The sequence below is a fragment of the Phyllopteryx taeniolatus genome, chromosome 11 (genome assembly GCF_024500385.1).
Source record: "Phyllopteryx taeniolatus isolate TA_2022b chromosome 11, UOR_Ptae_1.2, whole genome shotgun sequence".
NCBI classification, from domain to species: Eukaryota; Metazoa; Chordata; class Actinopteri; order Syngnathiformes; family Syngnathidae; genus Phyllopteryx; species Phyllopteryx taeniolatus.
Genome location: NC_084512.1, coordinates 1,009,018 through 1,033,874, shown reverse-complemented (window position 1 = coordinate 1,033,874; position 24,857 = coordinate 1,009,018). Strand labels below are relative to the sequence as shown.

The following is a 24,857-nucleotide window of genomic DNA, read 5'->3' as shown; positions in this document are numbered from 1 at the left end:
TTGGTAATTGGTATTAAGCAGATCACCTGCCCTTGGACAGAAATAAAGGTTAAATGCTATAAAGTACATGTATTTATATTTTATATTTATTTGGGGAGTCACTCGAAAAGATTGTGGTAGAAATTATGGAAATAAATGTTTACCATTATGGGATTATGAGCTCGTGCAGTCCTCAGACGGCCTTCTACTTATAAATTTGTATTAAGCTTAGGTAGGGGTTTGAGGAGAGAGGTCAAAATGAGCAAAACTCCTCTTGAATTTCACCTACCATTTGTCAACGATTTTGATCGTCTTCGAGTTAGAAACTGCCTCACTCAGCATCCTACGTCGCACACGTAAATATAGATGGACCAAGAACTTCTACTGTACCTCTACTACTGGCTGACTCGGAGAACTAAAATACAGAAGTTGTTGACTTATGCAGAACTGTGGTATTAGGGGCTTTTGGGGTCAACCCTCTTGACTTTGTTCTGGAGTAATAAAAAGTGGGATGCAGGGGGGGGGGGGGTGATATTGCAAAGCCTGGGGGAGATTTACAATAGGATCGATTATTTATACCATTGAATAGAGGCCTGGTCTGTATTGGTAGAGGGTGACTTGATTTTGATAATTTGCCAGATGTAATATTGGGAATTAGAGGATTTAAGCAAACAGTTAGTTATGGCATATTAGCAGAAGCTATGAAGGACACCTTGAGACTTGTAAAGTTACCTGGGGAAACTTGCGCAGTGACGTGTGGTTAGTTGAGTGACACCTAATCAAGCCGCTTCTTTTATATTTGGATAGTGATAAAAATTAATCATTATTAACCAGAGCTATTTTTAAATCGTTAATCTAGCAGGAATATCGCTTTACTGAGGAAGAAGACCCAGTGGAGTGATTGTAATATTTATTTCAAACTTAACAAATTTCAAATACAAGTTCCGTGGTGCGGCACGGTGAATGACTGGTTAGAGCATCTGCCTCAGAGTTCTGAGGTTGTACTCCGCCTCCTGCCCGCGACCTGAGTGAGGAGATGCGGCTCAGAAAATGGATGGATGGATGGACGTTCCGTGGTTGCTTGGGATGAGTCAACTGTTTGCCCAAAAAGGAACAAGGAAAGTTTGATATTAATTGCGTTAAAGAAGCGTCGGGTGGCTGTACAAGTTTCATAACTCTCAAATTACAGATTTAAATCTGGTAATTGGGTAGGAACAGAAAGGCGTTGAATGCTTAAAAATTGGATGGTTGGGAGTTACTGCTCGACCAATGAGTATTCTGTGTTCAGTTTTGTCTGTGTGGTGTGTAATTGGGAGTGGACAGGCACTCTTGGATCCAGGTCAATGTCATTGTCTGAGAAGTCTCACTTGTCATGTCGTGTTAAATGTTTGCGTCGTGTTAATTAAAAACAGAAATAGAGAACCAATGGAGCCAGACCACAGAATTGATTGTGGGAATGTGATCACATGCTCGAGTAAGTCTCACCCATATCAAATACAACATCCCAAGACGTTGGGAGCCTGAGTTCGAATTCAGTAATCTTGTGCGATAACCCTTTATTAGGAATTCTAACCTTTAGTTCATGCGTGATTTGAAGCACTGATGGGTCAAATTCGCCCATGTGGAGAAGGCTTCTATGCTGTTTGTGGGGGTCACCTGAGATGATTTTGACATCAGAGATGTTTATGACGACCGAGGACAGTGTGACTGACAGGAGAGTACGGTCTGCACAGACTGTTGAATGCCTGGCCTTTGCGACTGTGTCCATGATGAAGAGGGGAACACTCTGATTTTGTGGAAATAACGCCCAGGAGGATGCAGCTTGACAGTGTTGTTGCATTGCTGACTTAATGCTGATTTTTATGTGATTCTTGGTCTTTTGACATTAACACTTTTGTGAAACATATTAACTATGGCGGCACGGTGGCCGACTGGTTAGAGCATCAGCCTCACTCTGTCATAGGCTTTCTCTAGATCTACAAAGACACAATGTAGATCCTTCTGACCTTCTCTGTACTTTTTCATCGACATCTGCAAGGCAAATAATGCATCTGTGGTACTCTTTCTAGGCATGAAACCATACTGTTGCTCGCAAATATTCACTTCTGTGCTGAGTCTAGCCTCCATTACTCTTTCCCATAACTTCATTGTGTGGCTCATCAACTTTATTCCTCTATAGTTCCCAAAGCTCTGCACATCACCCTTGTTCTTAAAAATGGGCACCAGCACACTTTTCCTCCATTCTTCAGGCATCTTCTCACGCACTAAAATTCTATTGAACAAGCTGGTCAAAAACTCCACAGCCACCTCTCCTAGATGCTTCCATACCTTCACAGGAATGTCATCAGGACCAACTGCCTATCCATTTTTCATCCTCTTTAATGCCTTTCTAACATCCCCCTTACAAATCATTGCCACTTCCTGGTCCACCAGACTTGCCTCTTCTACTTTTCCTTCTCTCTCATTTTCCTCATTCATCAACTCCTCGAAGTAATCTTTTCATCTATCTAGCACACTACTGGCACCAGTCAACATATTTCCATCGCTATCCTTAATCACCCTAACCTGCTGCACATACCTTCCCATCTCTGTCCCTCTGTCTGGCCAGCCTGTATAGATCCTTTTCTCCTTCTTTTGTGTCCAACCTGGCATTGTCAGGGTCTGTGTTTTGGTTTGGGTTGTGTTTAGTTTTGTTCCATGTTTTCCTGTGTTACATGTTTGTCGTGTGCTCATTAGGTTGTTGTGTCCACCTGTTCTCGTCTACCTTGTGTCGACCAATCAGCTCTCTCCAGCCACTCGTGTCTTGTCCAGGTGTTCCTCGTTGTCTCGTCAATCAGTTTGTATTTAGTTCCCTGGTTTCTTTCAGTTCGTGTCGTTCATTGTCTTTGTCAGATGTCTTTGCAGTATGTCATTGTCAGGTGTCTTTGTCTCTGTCTGTGCCATGTCATAGTCGCCAGTTGTCGCTCAGTTATTTCACCAGTCATGTCTTGTTTCATATTTTGGGTTTACTCAAGTGTTTATTTGTTACTTTGTGTTTAGATTTTGGACTTTGTTAATTTAGCATTTAGACTTTTTCATAATCTTTGTTTGCCTTTGTTTTTGGAATTAAATATAATTTTATATACTCCTGCACTACTGCGTTGCCTCCCTGCTTCCCTGCATTTGGGTCCTCCATGTTCTTGCCTTGCGTTCCTCGCCTTCGGACAAACCCCAAACGTGACAGGCATACATGTCATCATATGCCACTTGTTTGGCCTTTGCCACCTCTACCTTTGCCCTATGTCGCATTTCAACGTATTCCTTTCGCCTCTCCTCGGTCCTCTCAGTGTCCCAACTTCTTCTTCGCTAACCTTTTTCCTTGTATGATTTCCTGTACTGTGAGGTTCCACCATGAAGTCTCCTTCTCTCCTGCCTCTCTGATCACCTTGGCTCCAGTGGAACCTCCTCCTGTCCACCGAGAGCCTGTCTAACCTCTTCCCGAAAAGCTGCACAACACTCCTGTCTCAGCTTCCACCACATGGTTCTCTGCTCTGCCTTTGTCTTCCGTATCTTCCTCCCCACCACCAGAGTCATCTTACACACCACCATCCTATACTGTCTAGCCACACTCTCCCCTACCACTACCTTACAGTCGGTAACCTCCTTCAGATTACATCGTCTGCACAAGATGTAATCTACCTGCGTGCTTCTACCTCCGCTCTTGGAGGTCATCCTATGTTCCTGCCTCTTCTGGAAAAATGTGTTCACGACAGCCATTTGCATCCTTTTTGCAAAGTCTACCACCATCTGTCCCTCCAAGTTCCTTTCCTGGATGCCGTACTTACCCATCACCTCTTCATCACCCCTATTTCCTTCACCAACATGTCCATTACAATCTGCACCAATCACGACTCTCTCTCTCTGTCTGGGATAATCAGAACTACTTTGTCTCGATCCTTCCAGAATTTCTCTTTCACCTCTTGGTCACAGCCTACCTATGGGGCAAAGCCACTAATCACATTATACATAACTCCCTCAATTTCAAGTTTCAGCCTCATCACTCGATCTGATACTCTTTTCACCTCCAAGGCATTCTTAGCCAACTCTTCTTTTAAAATAACCCCGACTCCATTTCTCTTCCCATCTAAACCATGGTAAAATAATTTAAACCCTGCCCCTAACCTTCTAGCCTTACTGCCTTTCCACCTGGTCTCCTGGACACACAATATATCAACCTTTCTCCTAATCATCATGTCAACCAAATCCCGAGATTTTCCTGTCATCGTCCCAACATTCAAAGTCCCCACATTCAGTTCTAAGCTCTGTGCTTTCCTCTTCTCTTTCTGCCGAAGAACCCGCTTCCCACCTCTTCTTCTTCGACTTTGACCCACTGTAGCTGAATTTCCACTGGCACCCTGCAGATTGACGGCGCCGGTGGCGGACGTTGTTAACTCGGGCCACAACCGATCTGGTATGGAATTCTTTGGATGAATGCTCATATTTGTTTGGGAAAGTTTTAAGCCGGATGCCCTTTGAGCATAACTTTGGTCTCAGTAATATTTGTAATAGTAAAGAACTGCGTTTCAGACAATGCAGGGTATTCCTTCCTTTGTTTTACTGCAAACTTAGAAGAGATTTCTGACACAGATTCAATGAAGTAGTTGTTAAAAGCATCAGCCATCACTTGAGGTTCCGTCAGGATGTTTCCATTTAATTTAATTTGCATTAGTTTTGTTTTGTTATTTTGTGTATCACCCAATTGTTTTTTCATATAATTCCAGGTTATTTTTGAATTTCCCTTCGCACTATTCAAAGCAGTAATGAAAAAGTCAGCTTTAGATTTTCTTATTTCTTTCACTACCCTATTTCTCAGTGAAATAAATTGGTGTCTATTGTATCCTGATTTGACCGACAACTTCAAGGAATGATCGCGTTTTTTCATCAGTTTCAGAATAAATGTGTTTAACCAAGGAAGGCCATTCTTTCTAGCTTTTAGTTTAATTATCCGTGTAAATTGTATAATAATTTCTTGTATTTTGTTGGCAAATTTAGAACAATCCTCATCTAAATTTTTACCAGCGAGTAATACATCCCAGTTTAGTTCTTGGATAGAATCTTGGAAATTTTGTTGTTCATGTTTTGGTATCCTATTGGATTCAGTGGTGGCCAAGGGTTTGAAGCGCTTTTTATTTAATTTTCTTGTGACCATTATAAGATTGTGATCAGACAATCCTGTGAGCATATTGTATGGCTTCAAGATCCTTTCTGGCCTATTAGTAAAAGCTAGATCAATCTGAGTTCGGGTGGAGTTTGTAATTCTCGTAGGGCCATTAATTACCTGAGTCATATCCATATCATCCATAACCCTTTTCAATTTTTTCCTAACTTTGTTAACTTCCCAATTAACATTTAGGTCACCCATTATTATCACCTCTTTTGCAAGATTGAGTTGTTTCAGTAAAATTTCCAGCTTTTCATAAAAAGCTGCATTTGATGAGGGAGGCCTATAAATAACTACAAGAATAAAAGACATTTGCTGTGACAAAGAAACAGTTAGTCCAAGAAATTCTAATCCATTCTCATCTGTAACATGTATTTCATTACAATTACAATTAAAAGTATCCTTGCCATAAATCATAACACCTCCTCCCTTAGAACCCTGTCTTTTATTGGCAATGTTTGCATATAGCTTTACGTTGCCAGCTTCCGCATCAGCCAGCAGTGGAGGAGGACCAGCTAGCAGAGGTGGAAGCCCAGCCGGCAGAGGTGGAGGCCCAGCTTGCAGTGGTGGAGGCCCAGCCGGCAATGGTGGAGGCCCAGCTAGCAGTGGTGGAGGCCCGGCCAGCAGTGATGGAGGCCCAACTAGCAGTGGTGTTGGCCCAGGTGTCAGTGGTAGAGGCCCAGGTGGCAGTGGTAGAGGGCCAGCTAGCAGAGGTGGAGGCCCAGCTAGCAGTGGTGGAGGCCCAGCTGGCAATGGTGGAGGCCCAGCTAGCAGTGGTGGAGGCCCAACTAGCAGTGGTGTTGGCCCAACTAGCAGTGGTGTTGGCCCAGGTGGCAGTGGTAGAGGCCCAGCTAGCAGTGGTGGAGGCCCGGCCAGCAGTGGTGGAGGACCAGCTAGCAGTGATGGAGGCCCAACTAGCAGTGGTGTTGGCCCAGGTGGCAGTGGTAGAGGCCCAGCTAGCAGAGGTGGAGGCCCAGCTAGCAGTGGTGGAGGCCCAACTAGCAGTGGTGTTGGCCCAGGTGGCAGTGGTAGAGGCCCAGCTAGCAGAGGTGGAGGCCTAGCTAGCAATGATGTTAGCTGATCTAGCATTGGTGTTAGCCCGGCTGCTCGAGGTAAAGGCCCAGTTGGCAGTGATGTTGGCCCAGGTAGCAGAGGTAGAGGCCCAGCAAGTACTGGCCCAGGGTTTAGTTCAACATCACCAGCCAAAAGAAGTATCAGCAAGAGATTAAAAACACCCAGGAGTGGTTTGCCTGTGACAGCCTGTTCCTGCTCACCTGGGGGTGGCCTGGCTATAGTCCAGTACCCTTGTGAATAGCATGTGCTGACTCCATTTGGCTGGAGGTTAGAGTGTCCCTTTTTCTTGGACATGTTGAACTTAGCAGAAGATAGAGGGTTATCCAAACAGCAAAGGAATACATTGATAACATAATCCATGGTCCCATTTGATCTTTGGATGACTTTTTAAGCAAACGCACAGGACCTGCCAAACTGTGTGGCTGCACCCCGGCAGCCATCTTGTTTGGTATTACTCGTGCACTCCCTCAATCATCTTATTCATGGACGCCCCTGCTTATTTCAGCAAGACATACTTGGGACCCGCCTACAGTTTGCTCTGGCTTGTGCCCCCCATAGGGCTGCATTGTAGCACACCACACACAATACGACCAAAACGGTTTATGCCAGATTTTCTTATCTTCAAATGTGTGGTCTGTCACAGATAAAAATATATTTTGAGATTTGAAAAGTTAGCATCATCTCTTTAAAGAATATGATGTAAGTTGAAATGCATCTCTCTCTTCTCTCTCGGGGGCTCTCTCTCTTTCCCTCTCACACTTGAGTTATGAGTTTATTTATTTAAGACCATCTTCCTTAACTTACAATAGTCTAAAATACTGAATGAAAATCAATATTCGTATCGTCGGATGCAAATGAAGACAGTGTGGCACAGGACCTTGCTCTACAAGGGCTGAAAATCTTCAGCAAACAGAAGACTGTCAGACGCAACAGAGGACATAGGGATCATAGGAGATGGAACAAAGGTACTGATTGGTCTGGATAACTTTTCAAGCGCTTGTGGCATGCTCATTAGTGTGACTTATGCACTGAATCTTCCCTAGCCCAAGGAACTCAAATATGCATTTGAAGCCTTCCAGGAACTCCTTCTTAAACTGGACTGTTAAAAGCTTTCCCTAAGAGTGAACAGCCTTCAGAAAAGACTCCCTGCTTCTTCAAAGAAGTTTGATTCTACCGTTTTCTGTTCTTTACTAATCAGCAGTAGAGCATGGTTTTACGAACCAAGTTTTACGAAATCCATGTTACTGAGAAAATTTGCTTTTTTTAAATGAATACCAACAAATCAAATGCATTTATTTTTACTTTTCAAACATTAAAATGCAACTGAGAAAAAAATTACAAATATGCAATACAAGAAGTATATCCACCCATCGCACCCCCACATTTAAACGCAAAACACACCCACATGAACATGCAAACCAGCACACACACACGTACACAGCACACATTGTAGAAACCATTTTTATTCTTTCAATGAATCGCATTTTTGAGGGCCTAAACACGCCCCAAAATGAAAAAAAATTCGCACATACATTGGGCCTGGTGTTGTCATACATAATTACAAAAAAAAAAGCCTCTGTAGCACCCCGTATATAGCACAATTGGCCGTAGGTTTGCCATTGAACTACTGTAATTAGTAGTAAAAAAAAAAAAAAAACTCTGCAGAAGCCATATTCTAAAATCAAAAGGAAGTGAGTTATGATTTATTTGAATGTACACTTTTGGATGATTTCTGCACATTTACTTTTGCAAACTTGTCCTAGAGGTTTCATTCAATTGAATTTAAACTTGGTCTGTACCATCTCAAGACCTGGGATGTTAAAAGTTCTTAAAATGATGTTTGCCGCATTCTTTGCCAATAAAACGGCACTGTTTTTTAGCGTAAAACTTGTGAAAACTGAAATTATGCACACACATCAAGCCTGGCGAAAAATGCAATATTATTGTGCTATTTAAAAAACAATAGCTCAGTGGCGCCCCTGCCAAATTTTTGACGAAGCAACACCTACACCAACACCTACAAAAAAGTATCTTAAACCAACAGGAAGTCCGCCTTTTTTAACTTACTTTCACATTTTGCTCTATTTTCTGCCTTTTATATAGGATATATATTTAACAAATTCCTCATAAAGATCTTATCCAATCAAATTCAAACTTTGGATGTTTCATCCACAGATGTTAAAGAGGAAAATTTATCAAAAGCTTTTTATTTTGTCGAATGCTGTTGCCGCGTGACGCAACAAACTGATGTTTCATTATGACAACAAAAGCTGTTTTACATGCACCTCGGATGCTCATATACAGTATTTTCAAAATGTCACACATTTGATGCGAGTCCAGGTCGGAAAACAAAATCTCTCAAATTTAAGGGGTGTTGGGATTAATTTTTGGGGGTACTGAAAAATTGGCTAGATACGCCAATGCTGAGGAAATGACCTTGTTGTCATGGCACACACAAAGGATCTTTGCGCACCACACCCAATATCATTCCAGGATACATCTGTAAGTAAACAGAAATGAACACACAATGTTAAGTACGATATTGCTGCATTTATGTTGATTAGATTTGTCAATTATTATTTATCAACACTAGACAACTTGCAGTGCAACACAAGAACACAATTTAAATGAACCAAATAAGAACATACCTATTCTTCATATTCAAAATTCAAAAATCAAAAGGTTATAGATCAATATACGTCACTCACCACGTGAAGATAATCATGGAAGATGCATTCATACCTCGAAAGTTTATTTCTGCACAGTCTTGATTTGTATCCACTCTCGGCCGGTTATTCGCCCAGTCATTGAAATCAAAGGGTGAGCCGTCTGTCCAAAAAAAATCTCCATCCTGAAAGACACGATTGTTATACACACTTCACAGTAAAACTGTTCCAGCACAAAAGACATACAGATCCACCATTCTGCATGGCCATGGAGCTGATAAGGACATGTAAAAAAAAATGAAAAGAAAGTTACACTGAATGGTGAATTGAGTCTGCTTGATTTGAGTGTCAAAAGTCTCCATTAAATAACAATTTTCTCTAAAAACAACAACAACAACATATTTTACCACAACCCGGTCATGGAGCCCAATCCAAGAACGCTGAAAAGATCCAGCCCCTGCCAGAATCACGTGTCGAACTACTTCATTTTCCAGATCATTGTGGATTGAAACCAGGTTTCCACCAAGAATGTTGCAGACAATCTAATGGGAGGAAAATAACTAAGAAAGTAAATCCCAAGATCAAAAAAGTTGCATTTTGAACTTTCATTTAATGTCCACAAGACTACTAACACGTGTGTGTGCGTGTGTGTGTGTGTATGTGTGTGTGTGGTTGGGGGCAAACAATGTACCTCGGAAAGTCGGAAATTTAATGCCTCATTTTGAAAGATTATACAGCGGTCGTCCAACTGAGTCCAGCCTGGAGGGCAAGACTGATCTGCAACATATTTTGTAGAACAAAGATATTCAGGACAGCAATGTTGTGTGTTTAGGAGTTTTGGGCTGACAGTCAAAATGTTCTGAGTTTGAATTTCGACTGTGCTCTTTCTGTGTCGAGGTCTGTTTCTGCATTTTCTCTCTATGGTCATATGCTTTTCTTTGGGTCCTCTGGCTTCCTCCATACAAATGTCTAATACACTGCTGTTACATACTGGACTGTCTCAGGGGTGTCTTGGAACAGTCTTCACCCAGGATTAGGGATGCACTACAAATTTGGTCACCAAATGTTTTCCGCCGAAAATGAAACTGATGTGCATTTTTGGTTTTTGGACAGCTTGTACCCAGGACTCTCACTGGAGTGGTACAACGTAGATCCCAGCTTCAGTCGATCTGTGCCTAGCGCCTGATCTTATGTGTCAATGATGAGTGCATCTGTGTATGTCTTTCGGATAGACGCTTTTTTATCTTAATTATAGACTCATAATTGTCTGTGTGAATTTGAGCGTACATGGTTGTCTATCTCTTAAGGTCAGCCCTGGTTATCCGTCCAGAGTGAATCCTGCCTCTTGCACTAAGCCTCACAATTCTGTAACATGAATTAAAAAGTGACATGCTGTACAAGATAGTTACCAACCTTTCTTTATAGCACGAGCACACTGTGAGAAAGGGGGGGGGGGGGGGGGGGGGGGAACACTGTTTAAATTAGATTATAAATCATCAATGTAGAAAACACAAAAGCTAATATAGGGTGGTTTTACTTACAGTTCCAGTGAACAGTCCACTAATCCCACACAAGAGCAACAACAAGTGAAGACCAAAAGCCATCTGTGGAATGAAAACAGTAAAAAATGCTGTGGTTTGGATTCATGTTTAACATTGAACAACTACTGCTCAACTGATTTTAGACTTCGATTAAAGATTTTGTGTTAATCAAAATATAAAAGTTGACGTGACGTGAAATCTTACCTTTGCTGTTGTGATGCCTGATGTTAGGCGAATGAACTGAGGACAGAAAAGAGCAGCCTTTAAACATGCCAGCACTTGGCTGATGTCCTGTCATACTAATTGTCTAAGAATTTCACTCAGCAACAAAGGTAATTATTTCTACTTGCCTGATAACGCATGCGGAAACAAATGTTCATACAAAAGTGCATACCTGTTTTGTTTGTGTAAAGACTGGTAATTGAATTGGCATGCTTTTCACGCCCCTCCTTAAGCAGTCACCTTATCGTGGTGGAGGGGTTTGTGTGTCCCAATGATCCAAGGAGGTAGGTTGTTTGGGGCTTTATGCCCCTGGCAGGGTCACCCATGACAAACAGGTCCAAGGTGACGGACCAGAAAAAGCACGGCTCAAAGACCCCTTATGATGACGACAAACGATGGACTTGGTTTTCCGGATGCGGGTCACCGGGGCCCCCCTCTAAACTATGCTCATGTTCCGGGGGAGGCGGGGGTCATCGAGTCCGAGTGGACCATGTTCCGCGCCTCCATTGCTGAGGGGGCCGACCGGAGCTGTGGCCGTAAGGTGGTCGGTGCCTGTCGTGGAGGCAATTCCCGAACCCGTTGGTGGAGACCAACGGTGAGGGATGCCGTCAAGCTGAAGAAGGAGTCCTATTGGGATTTTTTGGCCGGTGGGACTGATGGGTAACGCCTGGCCAAGCGGAATGCAGCTTTGGTGGTCGCTGAAGCAAAAACTTGGGTATGGGAGGAGTTCGATGAGGCCATGGAGAAAGACTTCCGGACGGCTTCGAGGAAATTTTGGTCCACCATCCGGGGTCTCAGGAGAGGAAAGCAGTGCACCACCAACACTGTGTATAGTGGGGATGGGGCGCTGCTGACCTCGACTCGGGACGTTGTGAGCTGGTGGGGAGAATACTTCGAATACCTCCTCAATTCCACCGACACGCCTTCCCATGAGGAAGCAGTGTGTGGGTTCACTGAGGCGGGCTCTTCTATCTCACGCTTTATTTGTTATTTGCTTCAGTTATTTTTTTATTTATTTAAGACCATCTTCCTTAACTTACAATAGTCTAAAATTCTACGGCTCAGAAAATGGATGGAAATTCCAGCTTTAGATGTTTCATCCACAGATGTTGAAGATGAAAATTTATCAAAAGCTTTTTATTTTGTCGAATACTGTTGCCACGTGACGCAACAAACTTCATTATGACAACAAAAGCTGTTTTACATGCACCTCGGTTGCTCATATATAGTATTTTCAAAATGTCACACATGCGAGTCCAGGTCGGAAGACATCTGAAAACAATTATTTACTTGTAGTCATAGTGCCACGAACAAGCAAACTCGGCAGTGCCATTTTTCTACGTACAAATCACCTTCCATAAATGTTTTGCCTATTCTGTTTTTTGGGTGCCAGGAATGTATTTATGGCATTTCGATTTACTTTCTGTGTATCTCCAATGTTACACAAATGTTCCAGGAAACTCAACTGACAACAACAACAATGGGCCACAATATTTTTTTAATCCAAGAATTTAATTGGGCGGCATGTTAGCCGACCTGTTAGGACAGCCACCTCATAGTTTAGAGGTTGTTGATTCAAATCCAGGCTTTGGCCTTCATGGGTGGAGTTCACATGTCCGTAGGTGTGAATGATTGCTGCAGCAGTAATTATCAGAAATTAAAAAGTTAATTTTACGTGAAATAATTTATCATGTTTAAAGCATATTCACGTTGTAGAAATTTGCCCACGCAGATTTGTGGACGAGACAAAGATGCTGTCTGGTTCACACTTTCTCAACCTGCAACAGGGTGGGATTTGCTATAACAACACAAACCACGGTCTTGTTTCAAGGAACACTGAAATCTGTATGTTCAGCACAAGCAGCAGAATTGTCTGCACTGATTCAGGCTTGTAAGATGTTTTCCAAAAAACATGTTACAATCTGGGCGGCACGGTGGCCGACTGGTTAGAGCGTCAGCCTCACAGTTCTGAGGACCCGGGTTCAATCCCCGGCCCCGCCTGTGTGGAGTTTGCATGTTCTCCCCGTGCCTGCGTGGGTTTTCTCCGGGTACTCCGGTTTCCTCCCACATCCCAAAAACATGCATGAATTGGAGACTCTAAATTGCCCGTAGGCATGACTGTGAGTGCGAATGGTTGTTTGTTCCTATGTGCCCTGCGATTGGCTGGCAACCAGTTCAGGGTGTACCCCGCCTCCTGCCCGATGACAGCTGGGATAGGCTCCAGCACGCCCGCGACCCTAGTGAGGAGAAGCGGCTCAGAAAATGGATGGATGGATGTTACAATCTGGACTGACAGCCAATATGGCTTGGGCTCAGTTCATGTGTTCTGTCGACAATGGGCAAACAGGGGCTTCAAAACCACAACGGGAAAAGAGGTTGCTCACAAGGCACTTCTCCAGCAGTTACTCGACGCAGTACAACTGCCGGACAAAGTAGCCATTTGTAAATGTGAAGCTCACTTAACAGTAAATGACCCAATCACAATTGGCAACAGACTCGCTGATAAAGCAGCCAAAGCCGCAGCCCAAGGAATCCCCATGGTCGACACAGCACTAGCAAAAGAGGAAACGAAAGTACACACAGTCCCCCCCCTCGCTCCTGCTTTTATTTGAAATAGGAGGGATTTACAAATCATAATGTTCTAAGCAATAAGACACAACACAAAATATTTGATAATAAGAGGGTTTTTCCCAGACATAGTATTCTAAACAATAAGACACAACACATAATATTGAACCAACACCTGTCACGACCCGACCACATCCGATCACGTCCTTGGTCCAGGCGCCCTTCCATCGGATGATGCTGAGTCTTCTTTTTGAAGGCGAGACATCTAAAATTGTCCATTATACTAATGCAAGCTAAGCAAATAAATGATAACTTCTACAATTTATCTAACATTTCCCTCCTGTTTATCATGTATTTGCACAAATTCTCATATCATCTTACAGTCACTTCATTTCGATTTTTAACTGTAGAATCATTTTTATGAAACAAATACATTTACACTCAGAGTAACTTGTCATATATGAATGTTGTAGTTTAAACATTGTAATCATCTGTACCAGGTAACAAATCAGGTAAAGCAAAATCATCATTTTCATCATTATCATCATTATCATCATACAGTAAGGGATACATAAGCTCCAGACGATTCTCCATGGGGGTTATGGCTGTGGTGATTAATTTACTGATTAATGCCAGAATGCATGGGATACAACAACATCCACATAATGTCAGAATGGCTGCAAAAACAGCAATTGATATCAATATTGGTGTAATTAGGGTTTTATATTTACCAAAAACGTCCATTCGAGCTGTCCCACAAGGAGTGTTGATTGAGGGTCCGCAGACCATCGATGGCTCTGGTCAAGCTGCCATCTGAAGCAGTATTGTTTGTTCTCCAAACATACCGCAAACACCTCCCTCTCTTGCGAGGAGCATGTCGACAGCTATGCGGTCTTTGGAACGTCCTTGAGCTGCTCGTGCACAGCTTCCAACCCACTCTGAGTCCAATTTCCTAATCTCTGTACATTGAAGTGGATGTAGTTTATCCCATCAACATTTTTATTAATCGTACACCACCAGCATATGAAAGACTCAAATCCTCCTGCAACCTGGTCACCCAATTTGTATTGATTAGGAACCCCCACGAGGAACACCTGGCGTTGATGTATGTTGGATTATTTTGCCCCTGCCATGACAAATCTCTTTTTTGTATATGTTTTTAGATTGGACAAAAACATTGGTGCCCTTTCCATTAAATCTTGAACAGGCATAGGGTATACTGACACATGCAATATCAAAGTGATAATAGCGCATAATCTAGATATATCTTTAGGTAATCTATCAAACAGTCTATCATCTCCGCACCACCACCAGATGTCGCTCCGTGCCACTGGCACAAAATTTGGTTTGACTTTTAAGATTACTTTAACTGTGTGTCGTTCAGTGGTCCTAATTTTTTTTCCCTTTATTAATCATGTTTATACAAGTGAAATTATTTGGTGCTACTAAAGTAGAAAACATCGGTTTGTGTTTATCTGCTTCTTTTACGGGATATATAGGATCCCATGATTTACAAGGAACCAATCATCAGTAGTTATGTTGTTAAAATTAAATTAAAATTTGTCCACCTTTCTTTGAAGTTTTCAATGGCATTTTTGGTTTAACACTGTTCCTATAACACAGTACACAATATACAATACACAACATAACACAAGCCGTTTTGCTTAGGTTAAACTCCTTTCTATGTTCTTTTGCTGTTTTTTTATTTTTTATTTTTTTTGACCAACTGGACCAATCATAACTTGTTTCACCAATGAGGTGTTCCCATCCAAAGCCTATAGTTGCATACCAGTCATATCCAAATCCCCAATTCTGCCCATTCTCTTGAGCATCATTGGTGAGAGCCGCATATGGAATTATGATTAAAGCAGCTTGATTTTGGGGGGCACAAAATATTAAACCTTTTTGCCGCGTTTGGAGGCCATGCGCACAATTTTGATCATCAGCTGTACTCCTTTTGACACGAGTTAATGATTCAAATTTTTTTATTATTGGGTTTGTCATATTGGTCCAGTTGGTAGGTGATTTTCTATCTAAAAATGGGTTTTATCATTTAGGGTGGGACGTCCCATGTACCACAAAAACAAAACCAACACCATAGTAGCCGAAATTACTACGTATCCACTTATCAAATGTCGTAACCAATGTGGGTGTGCCATTCTGCTGAGTTCTCACTAAACGGGTTGGTGTCTTTTTTCTTCACTGACCAGCAAGCGTTTTCAGAATCTACACATCTGCTCCCGCTCCGTTATCAGACTTTAGCTCACCTTCCTTATTTGAGTACTCAGCTGAAATGACTCTTTTACAGTGTGTTAAATGAACCCACGTATTTCTTTCTGCTATTTTTTAGGGCTGTAAAGTGTCAATCTATCTGTGCCACCATCCCTCCGGTTGAGACGTGACACAGCATGTCTCAATATAGCAGCCCATTTGAATAGTTTTTTTTTTTTTTTTTTTTTTTTTTTTTTTCCTGTGCTAATGTAAATTTCATTTTGTAGTTTTGCACTTTGTTTTTCCCAATAATTGCGTTCTTGTTGTGGAATACTCATATTGGCTATCAGTATAGATTGTACCATCTTTATTTATCATTAGTTTGCATGCCTCGATTAATGCTACTAATTCAGCAGCTTGTTCAGCCAATTCCTGTCAATCATGCTGCGTGCCTTCATCATTTGGTATTAGTGTGGCTGGATTTAAGGTTGTGCATCGCTCAACAGTCAAATGTGGTTCTGATAGCAAGATGGCAATGCAAGATAAATGTCTTGCAGGTGATTTGCAATAGGAGAGCAGACACTGTATGTGGGACCTTTAGGGTGAACTGCTCTCTAGTTGAAAAATAAGCTATTGGTCTTAGCTTATCACCGTATTGTTGTGTAAGTACGGAGGTCATGCAATAGCTTTTACAATCTACCATTTGAATGAATGTTTTATCATTAAATTTGGAAGGCCTAGCGCAGCACTGGAGACCAAATGTTGTTTAATGTCACAGAAGGCCTTTTCTGCCTCTGTACTCCATTAAACAGGTGATGTAATTTTAAGGTTGTTTTCATGTATTAATTTTGACAATGTTGCAACAATTTCTGCATAGTTTGGAATCCATGTTCTACAATAATTTGTCAGACCTAAAAATGATTATTATATGTTTCTTCGTCTGTGGTTTAGGATTTTTTAAGACTATAGCTCTCCTGTCTTCTAATATAGTCTTTCCTCCTATACTTAAATTATGGCCTAGATATTTAACTTGTCTTTTACATCATTGCAATTTATTTTTTGTTAACTTTATGTCCCTCTTCTGTTAGATGATGCAGTAAAGTCAATGAATCCTTGCATGTCTCTCCATCTGTAGATGCCAGAAGACATGCGTGTTGTCATAACTTGTGAATAATTAGTTAGACTTTCACAGTAACCTTGCGGTAATCTAGTAAAAGTATATATATATATTTTTGTTTTCTCAAATGTGAATGCAAACCAAAATTGACTGTTATTTTCTATTGGTACTGTAAAGAATGCATTACTTATGTCTACTACTGTAAACACAGTAGCGTCTGGTCTTAATGAATTTAACAATGTGCGTGGGATTGGTACGCATGCTGCTCTCTGTATTACTGCAGCTCATCACATTCTTTTTTATCTTCTATTTTTGTGATAAGCTCCAAGGCTGCAGACAACAGCCTTTCCCACGTTTAACTGTGGTTTGTCTGGGATATCGATTGTGTAATAGAATGTACTTTCTCTGTTTTCCAGTGTTACATCAAGGTCCTCTCTTTTTAATTTATGTTTAATTCATATTTGAGTACAAGTCCTAGTTGGAATAAGCCGTCTCTTCCCAACAAATTCACAGGGCACTCCGGGACTTCGAAAATGGGCATTCTACAAGGTTATTTCAGGTTTTTCAGTGTCCAAACTCAGAATGTCCAGTAAATTGAAATCCACCTCCTCATTCTCTGTAATGTTTACACAAGAGGATTTGTTGAGTTGGGAAGCAGGCTGGCCTAGTCATGCAGTAGTTTGTCCGTATTCTCTTTTCTTTTTCTTTTTTTCTTTTTTAGGGCCTTCACGTGCAATGTGGCCTTTGTTTCCACAGCACCAACAGATGGTATTATCATAATAATTTCGATTTCTACCATATCTTACTCTCCCACGGTCTCTGCCGTGTCCTCTAAAATTATCTCTCTCTCTGCCTTGATAGTATATTTCTGCTTCTTCGTCGAGGAAGACATATATCTTCTCTTTTTGTTTTTTGTCTAACACTCTTTCTGCGTGGAGGGCATGATTAACATATTCCTCCAGAGGGCCAGTTGCTAGGTTTATCCAATGTTTATCTACCCATCTGTTAATGTGTTCTTTCGAAATCACATGTAAAGCATTTTTTAACTGTTGTTGATAAGGTGTGATGCCGGCTACGGCCTTTTTCACATCCTCATTAGTCCAGTTTAACCAGAAGAGTAAGTCGTCAAATCCATCTTTTTGTATTTGTGATATATAATTTTTGTGTCGACACTTTATTTCGTTTTGAAGTTGAACTATTTTTTGCGAATTTAGCTGGCCAGCGAAACCGTATTTGGTTATCCACGTGTTTAAATCTTCTATTTTGAAATGGTTTTGAAGTTGAACATATTTCCAATCTTTACACGTTAGGTCTATTTTTTGATCCTGTTTACTGTTATTTATTCCCATTTTTGTGAATTTGGAAGTCAGTTCATTTGCACCTAGAGTGACCTAAATACTGACTTTATTCAAAAATGACAGGGTGACAATAAATGTCTGAGTTTTGGTAATTCTCAAGCTTCTACCCTAATTGGGGCGGAGAATTCTTGCCTTTGCTTCCAAACTCAGTTGTCACTTACAATCCCGTCTTATACATTCATACTTTTACACATACACACGATATTAATAACGTTTTTATAAACACACGAAAACACGGAAACACAGAAACACAGAAATACGGAATTTAAGTACGTACAGGACCCCGCCGTCCCCACGGATTTTATCGGATACCGTTGTCCATCTTGACCACTTGCCAGTGACTAGTATTACACAAGGTTTGTTCTGCCGCAGACTTCTTCGTCGCGCAATTCACTCACTCTTTAATCCTTTTTTCCCCCAAAAAATTTTTAAAATTTAACTCACCACTCGTCTTCAATCCTGTGGATTGTCGTCAACCTTCAGATCCCAGTTGAGGAGGACGAAGACCAGTCCCGTAAAAGGGTCTTACTTGCCGTGGCCACGGTCTCTTAACTGGAAGTCGGCTCCACAACTGGAATCCTCGGGTGTGTTGACATCCGGCTCGAAGGACCAATTTAATGTTGGATTTATCTTACCCAACATTATAAAAAATAGACACAAAAGGAATGAAGACGCTGGTTTCTTTTTCTCATGAGGAGGGCGTATGGGAGATTGTTCAGATCACAGCCTCTCAACACGCTCTAAACAATCCCCCCCCTCGCTCCTGCTTTTATTTGAAATAGGAGGGATTTACAAATCATAATGTTCTAAGCAATAAGACACAACACAAAATATTTGATAATAAGAGGGTTTTTCCCAGACATAGTATTCTAAACAATAAGACACAACACATAATATTGAACCAACACCTGTCACGACCCGACCACATCCGATCACGTCCTTGGTCCAGGCGCCCTTCCATCGGATGATGCTGAGTCTTCTTTTTGAAGGCGAGACATCTAAAATTGTCCATTATACTAATGCAAGCTAAGCAAATAAATGATAACTTCTACAATTTATCTAACAGGTATTTAAGACCACGGATAGGTACATTTCCTTTACCTCCAGAACCGTTTCACACAATCCATATGGATTACATTGAGTTAAACAAAGCATTAGGGATGCAATATTGCTTGGTGATAATTGATGTGTTCTCCAAATGGGTTGAGTTGTTTCCAACAGCGCATGCTGATGCAAAGACAGTCGTAAAAGCACTGTGTAATCGCATTATTCCAACGTTCGGCATTCCAAGTGTGATTCGAAGTGACAATGGCACACATTTTGTGAATGACGCTGTGACAAAAGTTGGACAGCTGCTGAAAATCAACTTAAAGCGTCATTGCGTGTACCACCCACAGTCTGCAGGGCTGACACACATTCTCAACCTGTCTGGTTCACACTTCCTCAAGCTAAGATGACGATTAAAAAACTGTTAAAATAACAGGAAACGATCTAAAAAATTTTACGGTGCACCTGCACATCTCGGTAAAGTTCCACTGTGTTGCATGCTGCTTTGCTTGAAATAAATAGTGGACAAGGGCAGCAGTTCGTTGTCAATCTTGGTGAGCACACTCAGCCAGTGAGTTGCTCTGCTGTCCCTCGCGAACAGAAAAGACAATCTTGGTTGGTCTGAGTTCATTTCGATACAGTCCTCAGGCTTGTCTCAGTTGTTTTGAAGAAACTTCTCTGACATTTTACAAGCATTTTTTTCAGGTGAAGTCCGCTACAGTGAAATGAATGTAATTATAGGAACATTTTTGGCAAGACAAGACAAAGCAAAGTGGTGCATGGAAATTACCTTGAGTCGGACAATAATGCTCTTCTTCTTTGACACTGATGGACAGTTCTTTTGTTTGTGATGGTTTGGTCAGTTGTATTAGTTTGTGTCGAGACAATAGGGATGAAATTGCATGAAAATTTCATCCAGCAATTATCATCTCAACGCTTTTAATAGAGCACTTTAAAAACAACTGCAGATGAAACAAAGTGCTGTACATGAATAAAACTCAAAGGTAAAACAAAACAAGCCGAACAGTTTTAAACAGCAGAAAAATAAAGTGAAAAACTTTAGACTTTGATTTCAGTTTTTGTGTTAATAAAAATATAAAAGTTGACGTGACGTGAAATCTTACCTTTGCTGTAAAAAGTGAAAAACAATAAAAACAAATGACACTAAAACAAGGGCAGAGTCTCTTGCTGTGTTGAAAGCTGTCAGGATCTGTGTTTTTGTTTAGATTACATTTAGTTTTCATGTTTGGTCTTGTTTTCCTGTGTCCCATGTTCTTGTCTCGTTAGGTTTTCATTTCCACCTCTTCTCTGAGCCCTGACATTGTGTCGACCAATCAACTCCCGCCAGCCACTCGCGTCTTGTCCAGGTATGCTTTGTTGTTTCGTTGGTCAGCTTGTGTTTAGTTCCCTGATTTCTTCAGTCTGTGTCTGTGGAGGCGGCACGGTGGCTGACTGGTTAGGTGTGAATGTGAGTGTGAATGGTTGTTTGTTTATGTGTGCCCTGCGATTGGCAGGCAACCAGTTCCGGGTGTACCCCGCATCCTGCCCGAACATAGCTGGGATAGGCTCCAGCACTCCCATGACCCCAGTGAGGATAAGTGGCTCAGAAAATGGATAGGTGGATGTGTCTGTTTGTGGATGTCAAATAGCAAAGAGCGAGACAGAGAACGGAAAGAGAATGTAGACAAAATAAGAAAGGAAAAAGAACGTGAAAAGAAAGACAGCGAATGTGTAGAGATGGTAAAAGAACAATTAATGTTATGTAGAAAGGAAGAGAAAGTTGGAAAAATGGAAGAGAGAATTGGAATCAGTCAAAACTGAATGCAGAAGGTTGCTGGAATTGTGGCAAAGAAGGACTGACACCACATAAAGCAGACATAAACCAGTTTGTTGAGGAAATGGAAAATTTAAGGCCATCATATACCTTCAATGGTGCAGAAGTCCAACAAGTGTGGATGGCAGCCATGGGTCCAGATTGCCATAATATTAAAGGACCATGGAATCCAAGAGATGCAAATAAGATTTTGGCCATGACAGTCGCGAATTGGGACACCAGGTGCAAGGATTAATTAACAGAGCAACCCAGCGTTTCAGACAGAGAGCAAATTACACTGAAATAGGAAGAGTAAAATAAAAGAATGATGAGCCTTTTTGAGTAATACAGAGTAAGAATGACAACTGTATTCAAGACTCACAGCAGCCTGCAGGAGGATGGAGATGTAAATGAGCCATTTCAACAGCAGTTGAAGAATGCTCTCCATGCAGGTTTAAAAGACGCAATTCGCAGCTGGGTTAACAAACATGACAGGCACCTTGGAGGAGTATGGAAATCACGCCTTCCATGCTGGAAAATAAATAAATAAATAAATGATAAAAAAAGAAACAGTAACAGCATTAATGACTAAAGGGAGAAAGGTGATCTCCAAATTACAAGACAAAATGTCAGAGAATGATTTGCATATTGCACTCTGGTACAAAAGGGACACCTGGTCCAGATGTGGAATATGAGAGAAAATTGGCAAAAATAACACCAGCTAGAGTCACTGTGACTTATTTATACACTGATACAAAAGTACAGCAGTTGCAGGAGTAACATTAAATGAAAAGATGGAAGCACTGTTTAGAATGTGGACTCCACCCCACAGCTTTTATACAAAAATAGACATCAAAAATGGAAAGACTTGGGGAAAATAGTTGAACAAGGTGAGAAAGCAACTGATTGGGTTACCTTTTCAACCAATACATAAATAAGTGCCTCAACAGGATTAGAAAGAAAGGCACTATTTTGTACAATTCAGGCACAAAAAGGGATAAACCTAGATTCTCAGCAAAAATGAGACTTAATGTTCACTGAGGATGAGAAAGATTTGTTGAAGGAAAAACTGCAATTCTCCAGGCTCCAAAACCTCAAACAAAGAAACAGATGATGTCATTTTTAGGCCTAGCAACTTATTGTAGAATCTGGGTTACAAATTATACGGAAATCATTGCGCACCTGAGTAAAATGATGTATGAGGAAGACCTCAAAATGACATCACCCTTAAAGTGTATTGATGAAGAAAAAAAGCTTTTTGTGAAATAAAACATGATTGTCAAGAGTTAGCAGAAACAACAGCCATAAGCAGAAGTGACTTAAAAGGAGAGGTCCTATTTGTAGATGGCTCATCTAAGAAAAATGAACTAGGGAAAACACAAACAGGTTATGCAGTAGTGACTAAAGACACTGTAATAAAAGCTGAGCGGTTACCATCGAATTACTCAGCTCAGGTAGCAGAATTAGCAGCGTTAACAGAAGTGTGTAAAATAATGAGAGGAAAGGATGTTACTATTTACACAGATAGTCAATATACAATTGCCACAGTACACACCTTTGCTCAATATTGGAAGAATAGAGGCATGATATCATCAACAGGCAAATTGGTTACACATGCAAAACTCTTATCAAAACTATTAGAAGCAGTGCAGCTGCCACGGACCTTAGCCATCTGCAAGTGTGCAGCACACACGTCAGGCACAGACAGTGTGTCCCGAGGGAACGCATTTGCAGATAAAACAGCTAAAGAAGCAGCTGCAGGGCAGACACATGTGTTATCAATAGAAGATAACACAAATTTAGATAAAGAGACATTTAAAAATACATGTAAACACATGGTCATGGAGAATGTATGATCTTTTTGCTTTTTTTTTGCTGGAACAGTTTTCTGTGTAACGGGTGAGTTTTACAGGACACCTATCTATGGTTATTTATACAACAATGGAAGTTTATTGGAATTGCAGTAAGACAAAACAGGGTTTTGAGGCGAGCAAGAGGCCAAAATCCTGATCTGCCGTGGGCACAGTCACCACCCATGCAAGAGGGTAACAGGGCAACCGGTGACCCTTGCCAACTGGCAAAGAGGACGCATGGGAGTGACTGCCCATACTATCACACTATTATGATAATGACCAGGCCCCCGCCAAAGGCAGAGAAGACCTTGCTGGCCCTAACTGTTTGCCAATGACTCCACATCACTATTTCTTCTCATCCAATTTGGGAACTTGCCATTCAGCCAATCTCTAATCAACCGAGGCAAAATGGGCAGGTGCACCATCCTCTTGAAACCACTCAGGAAGTTCTTCCCCGAGCTTTTTAAGTTGGAACATTAGCTGGTCTCTCAACATGGCGAGTAGGATAAGTCTGAGCATTCACATGTTCATTGAAGAAAAATTGAAAAAAAATGAAAATTCAGTCTGTAAACCTCACCATTAAAATAAAGCAAAAGTTCATTAGTGAAGAACAGTCTTTCAATGCACACAAGTATCATATTATTTCTTTTTTAACCACAATAGTTTTTCAATCCCTGGATTTAATTGGGCGGTATGTTAGCCGGCCGGTTAGGACAGCCACCTCACAGTTTAGAGGTTGTTGGTTCAAATCCAGGCTTTGGCCTTCGTGGGTGGAGTTTACATATCCATCGGTGTAATGATTGCTGCGGCAGTAATTATCAGACATTTACAACCATTTTTTTCCAGGTGACGTCTGCTACAGTGAAATGAATGTAATTATAGGAACATGTTTGGCAATTCAAGACACAGCAAAGCTCGCTCCAATTCAAGTGGTGTATGGAAATTACCTTGAGTCGGTCACTAATGCTCTGCTTTGACACTGACGGACAGTTCTTTTTTTGTTACGGTTTGGTCAGTTGTGTTAGTTCATGTAGAGGCAATAGGGATGTAATTGCATGAAAAATTCATCCAACAATTATCATCTTAACGTTTTTAATAGAGCAATTTAAAAACAACTGCAGATGAAACAAAGTGCTGTACATGAGTAAAAATCAAAGGTAAAAGAAAACAAACCTAACAGTTTAAAACAGCAGAACAATAAGGTGAAAAACAATAAAAACAAATGACACTAAAACAAGGGCAGAGTCTCTTGCTGTGTTGAAAGCTGTCAGGATCTATGTTTTTGTTTAGATTACATTTAGTTTTCATGTTTGGTCTTGTTTTCCTGTTTCACATGTTCATGTCTTGTCTCGTTAGGTTTTCATTTCCACCTCTTCTCATGAGCCCTGACATTGTGTCGCCCAATCAACTCCCTCCAGCCACTCGTGTCTTGTCCAGGTGTGCTTCGTTGTTTCGTTGGTTAGCTTGTGTTTAGTTCCCTGGTTTCTTCAGTCTGTGTCTGTTTGTGGATGTTGCTGTGTTAGTCACAATCTAGTTGTGTTGCTTCTGTAGTATATTTAAATCGTACCGAAGTCAGAATTCCTTTGAGCGGACCAAATGTTTTGAGATCAGTATTCAAGCCAACCATCTTTTCTTTGTATTTCTACATTAAAGGAATTCCTTCAGCCATTTGTATGTTTATTAGGGTTTCCTTCCTTTGTCAGACAGTAACCTGTCTTGGGTTTACAACAGGCGTTCCGGTCTTCAAAGAGGACTGTTTTGCATTTTATAGGATAAGGGTACCCTTTGTGCGCCTGGCCAGTCTGTGAGACTCCAGCAGGCGGGTGTGGGTATTTCAAGGCCACAGAGTGCCACCTTGTGGCCAGCAGAACACTCCAAATATGGTCATGTGGAGCGACCATCTTCCGGGTAAACCCAGGGGCTGCGCTAATTCCACGCTCAGATAATTAAACCTTTATAAACTGGCATCCAGGAGTTTTGGGGGCTTTTTCGTTGTCCTGGCTTTGTAAGCAGCTGCTATGACACTAAGGCTTGTTCAATAAATCGAATTAGCCCAAAAGCCAAGTGTCTCGAAGTCTTCATTCATTCCTGCCCAACAGAACCCGGTGTTCTCCCGAGGAACCATCGACTCAGAACCACAGGCGAAAAAATCCACCCCACTTCTTTTTCTGCTGAGTTTAGTGATGGGCAAGTTCCTAACAATTGTGC

General features: G+C 41.3%; 1 protein-coding gene across 1 annotated transcript; it reads right to left on the bottom strand.

Moving 5' to 3' along the window:
• Positions 1-7,525: 7,525 nt before the first annotated feature.
• LOC133486082 (galactose-specific lectin nattectin-like) lies at positions 7,526-10,794 on the bottom strand. Its single transcript, XM_061790708.1, has 7 exons — positions 10,665-10,794; positions 10,461-10,523; positions 10,333-10,354; positions 9,611-9,696; positions 9,327-9,461; positions 8,996-9,104; positions 7,526-8,753 (listed from the first exon to the last, which is right to left on the bottom strand). The coding sequence occupies exons 2-7, from the start codon at positions 10,521-10,523 to the stop codon at positions 8,662-8,664; spliced, it is 507 nt and encodes a 168-aa protein (XP_061646692.1). The 5' UTR covers positions 10,665-10,794; the 3' UTR covers positions 7,526-8,661.
• Between the last annotated feature and the right edge of the window lie 14,063 nt (positions 10,795-24,857).

Bases quoted from the DNA above. Each gene is read 5' to 3' on its own strand.
- LOC133486082 (XM_061790708.1), bottom strand. From the start codon at position 10,523: ATGGCTTTTGGTCTTCACTTGTTGTTGCTCTTGTGTGGGATTAGTGGA. The intron at 9,697-10,332 runs GTTGGTAACTAT...AATATGTTGCAG, and splicing joins TGCTCGTGCTATAAAGAAAG to ATCAGTCTTGCCCTCCAGGC. The intron at 9,105-9,326 runs GTAAAATATGTT...CGTGTCTTTCAG, and splicing joins GGCTCCATGACCGGGTTGTG to GATGGAGATTTTTTTTGGAC.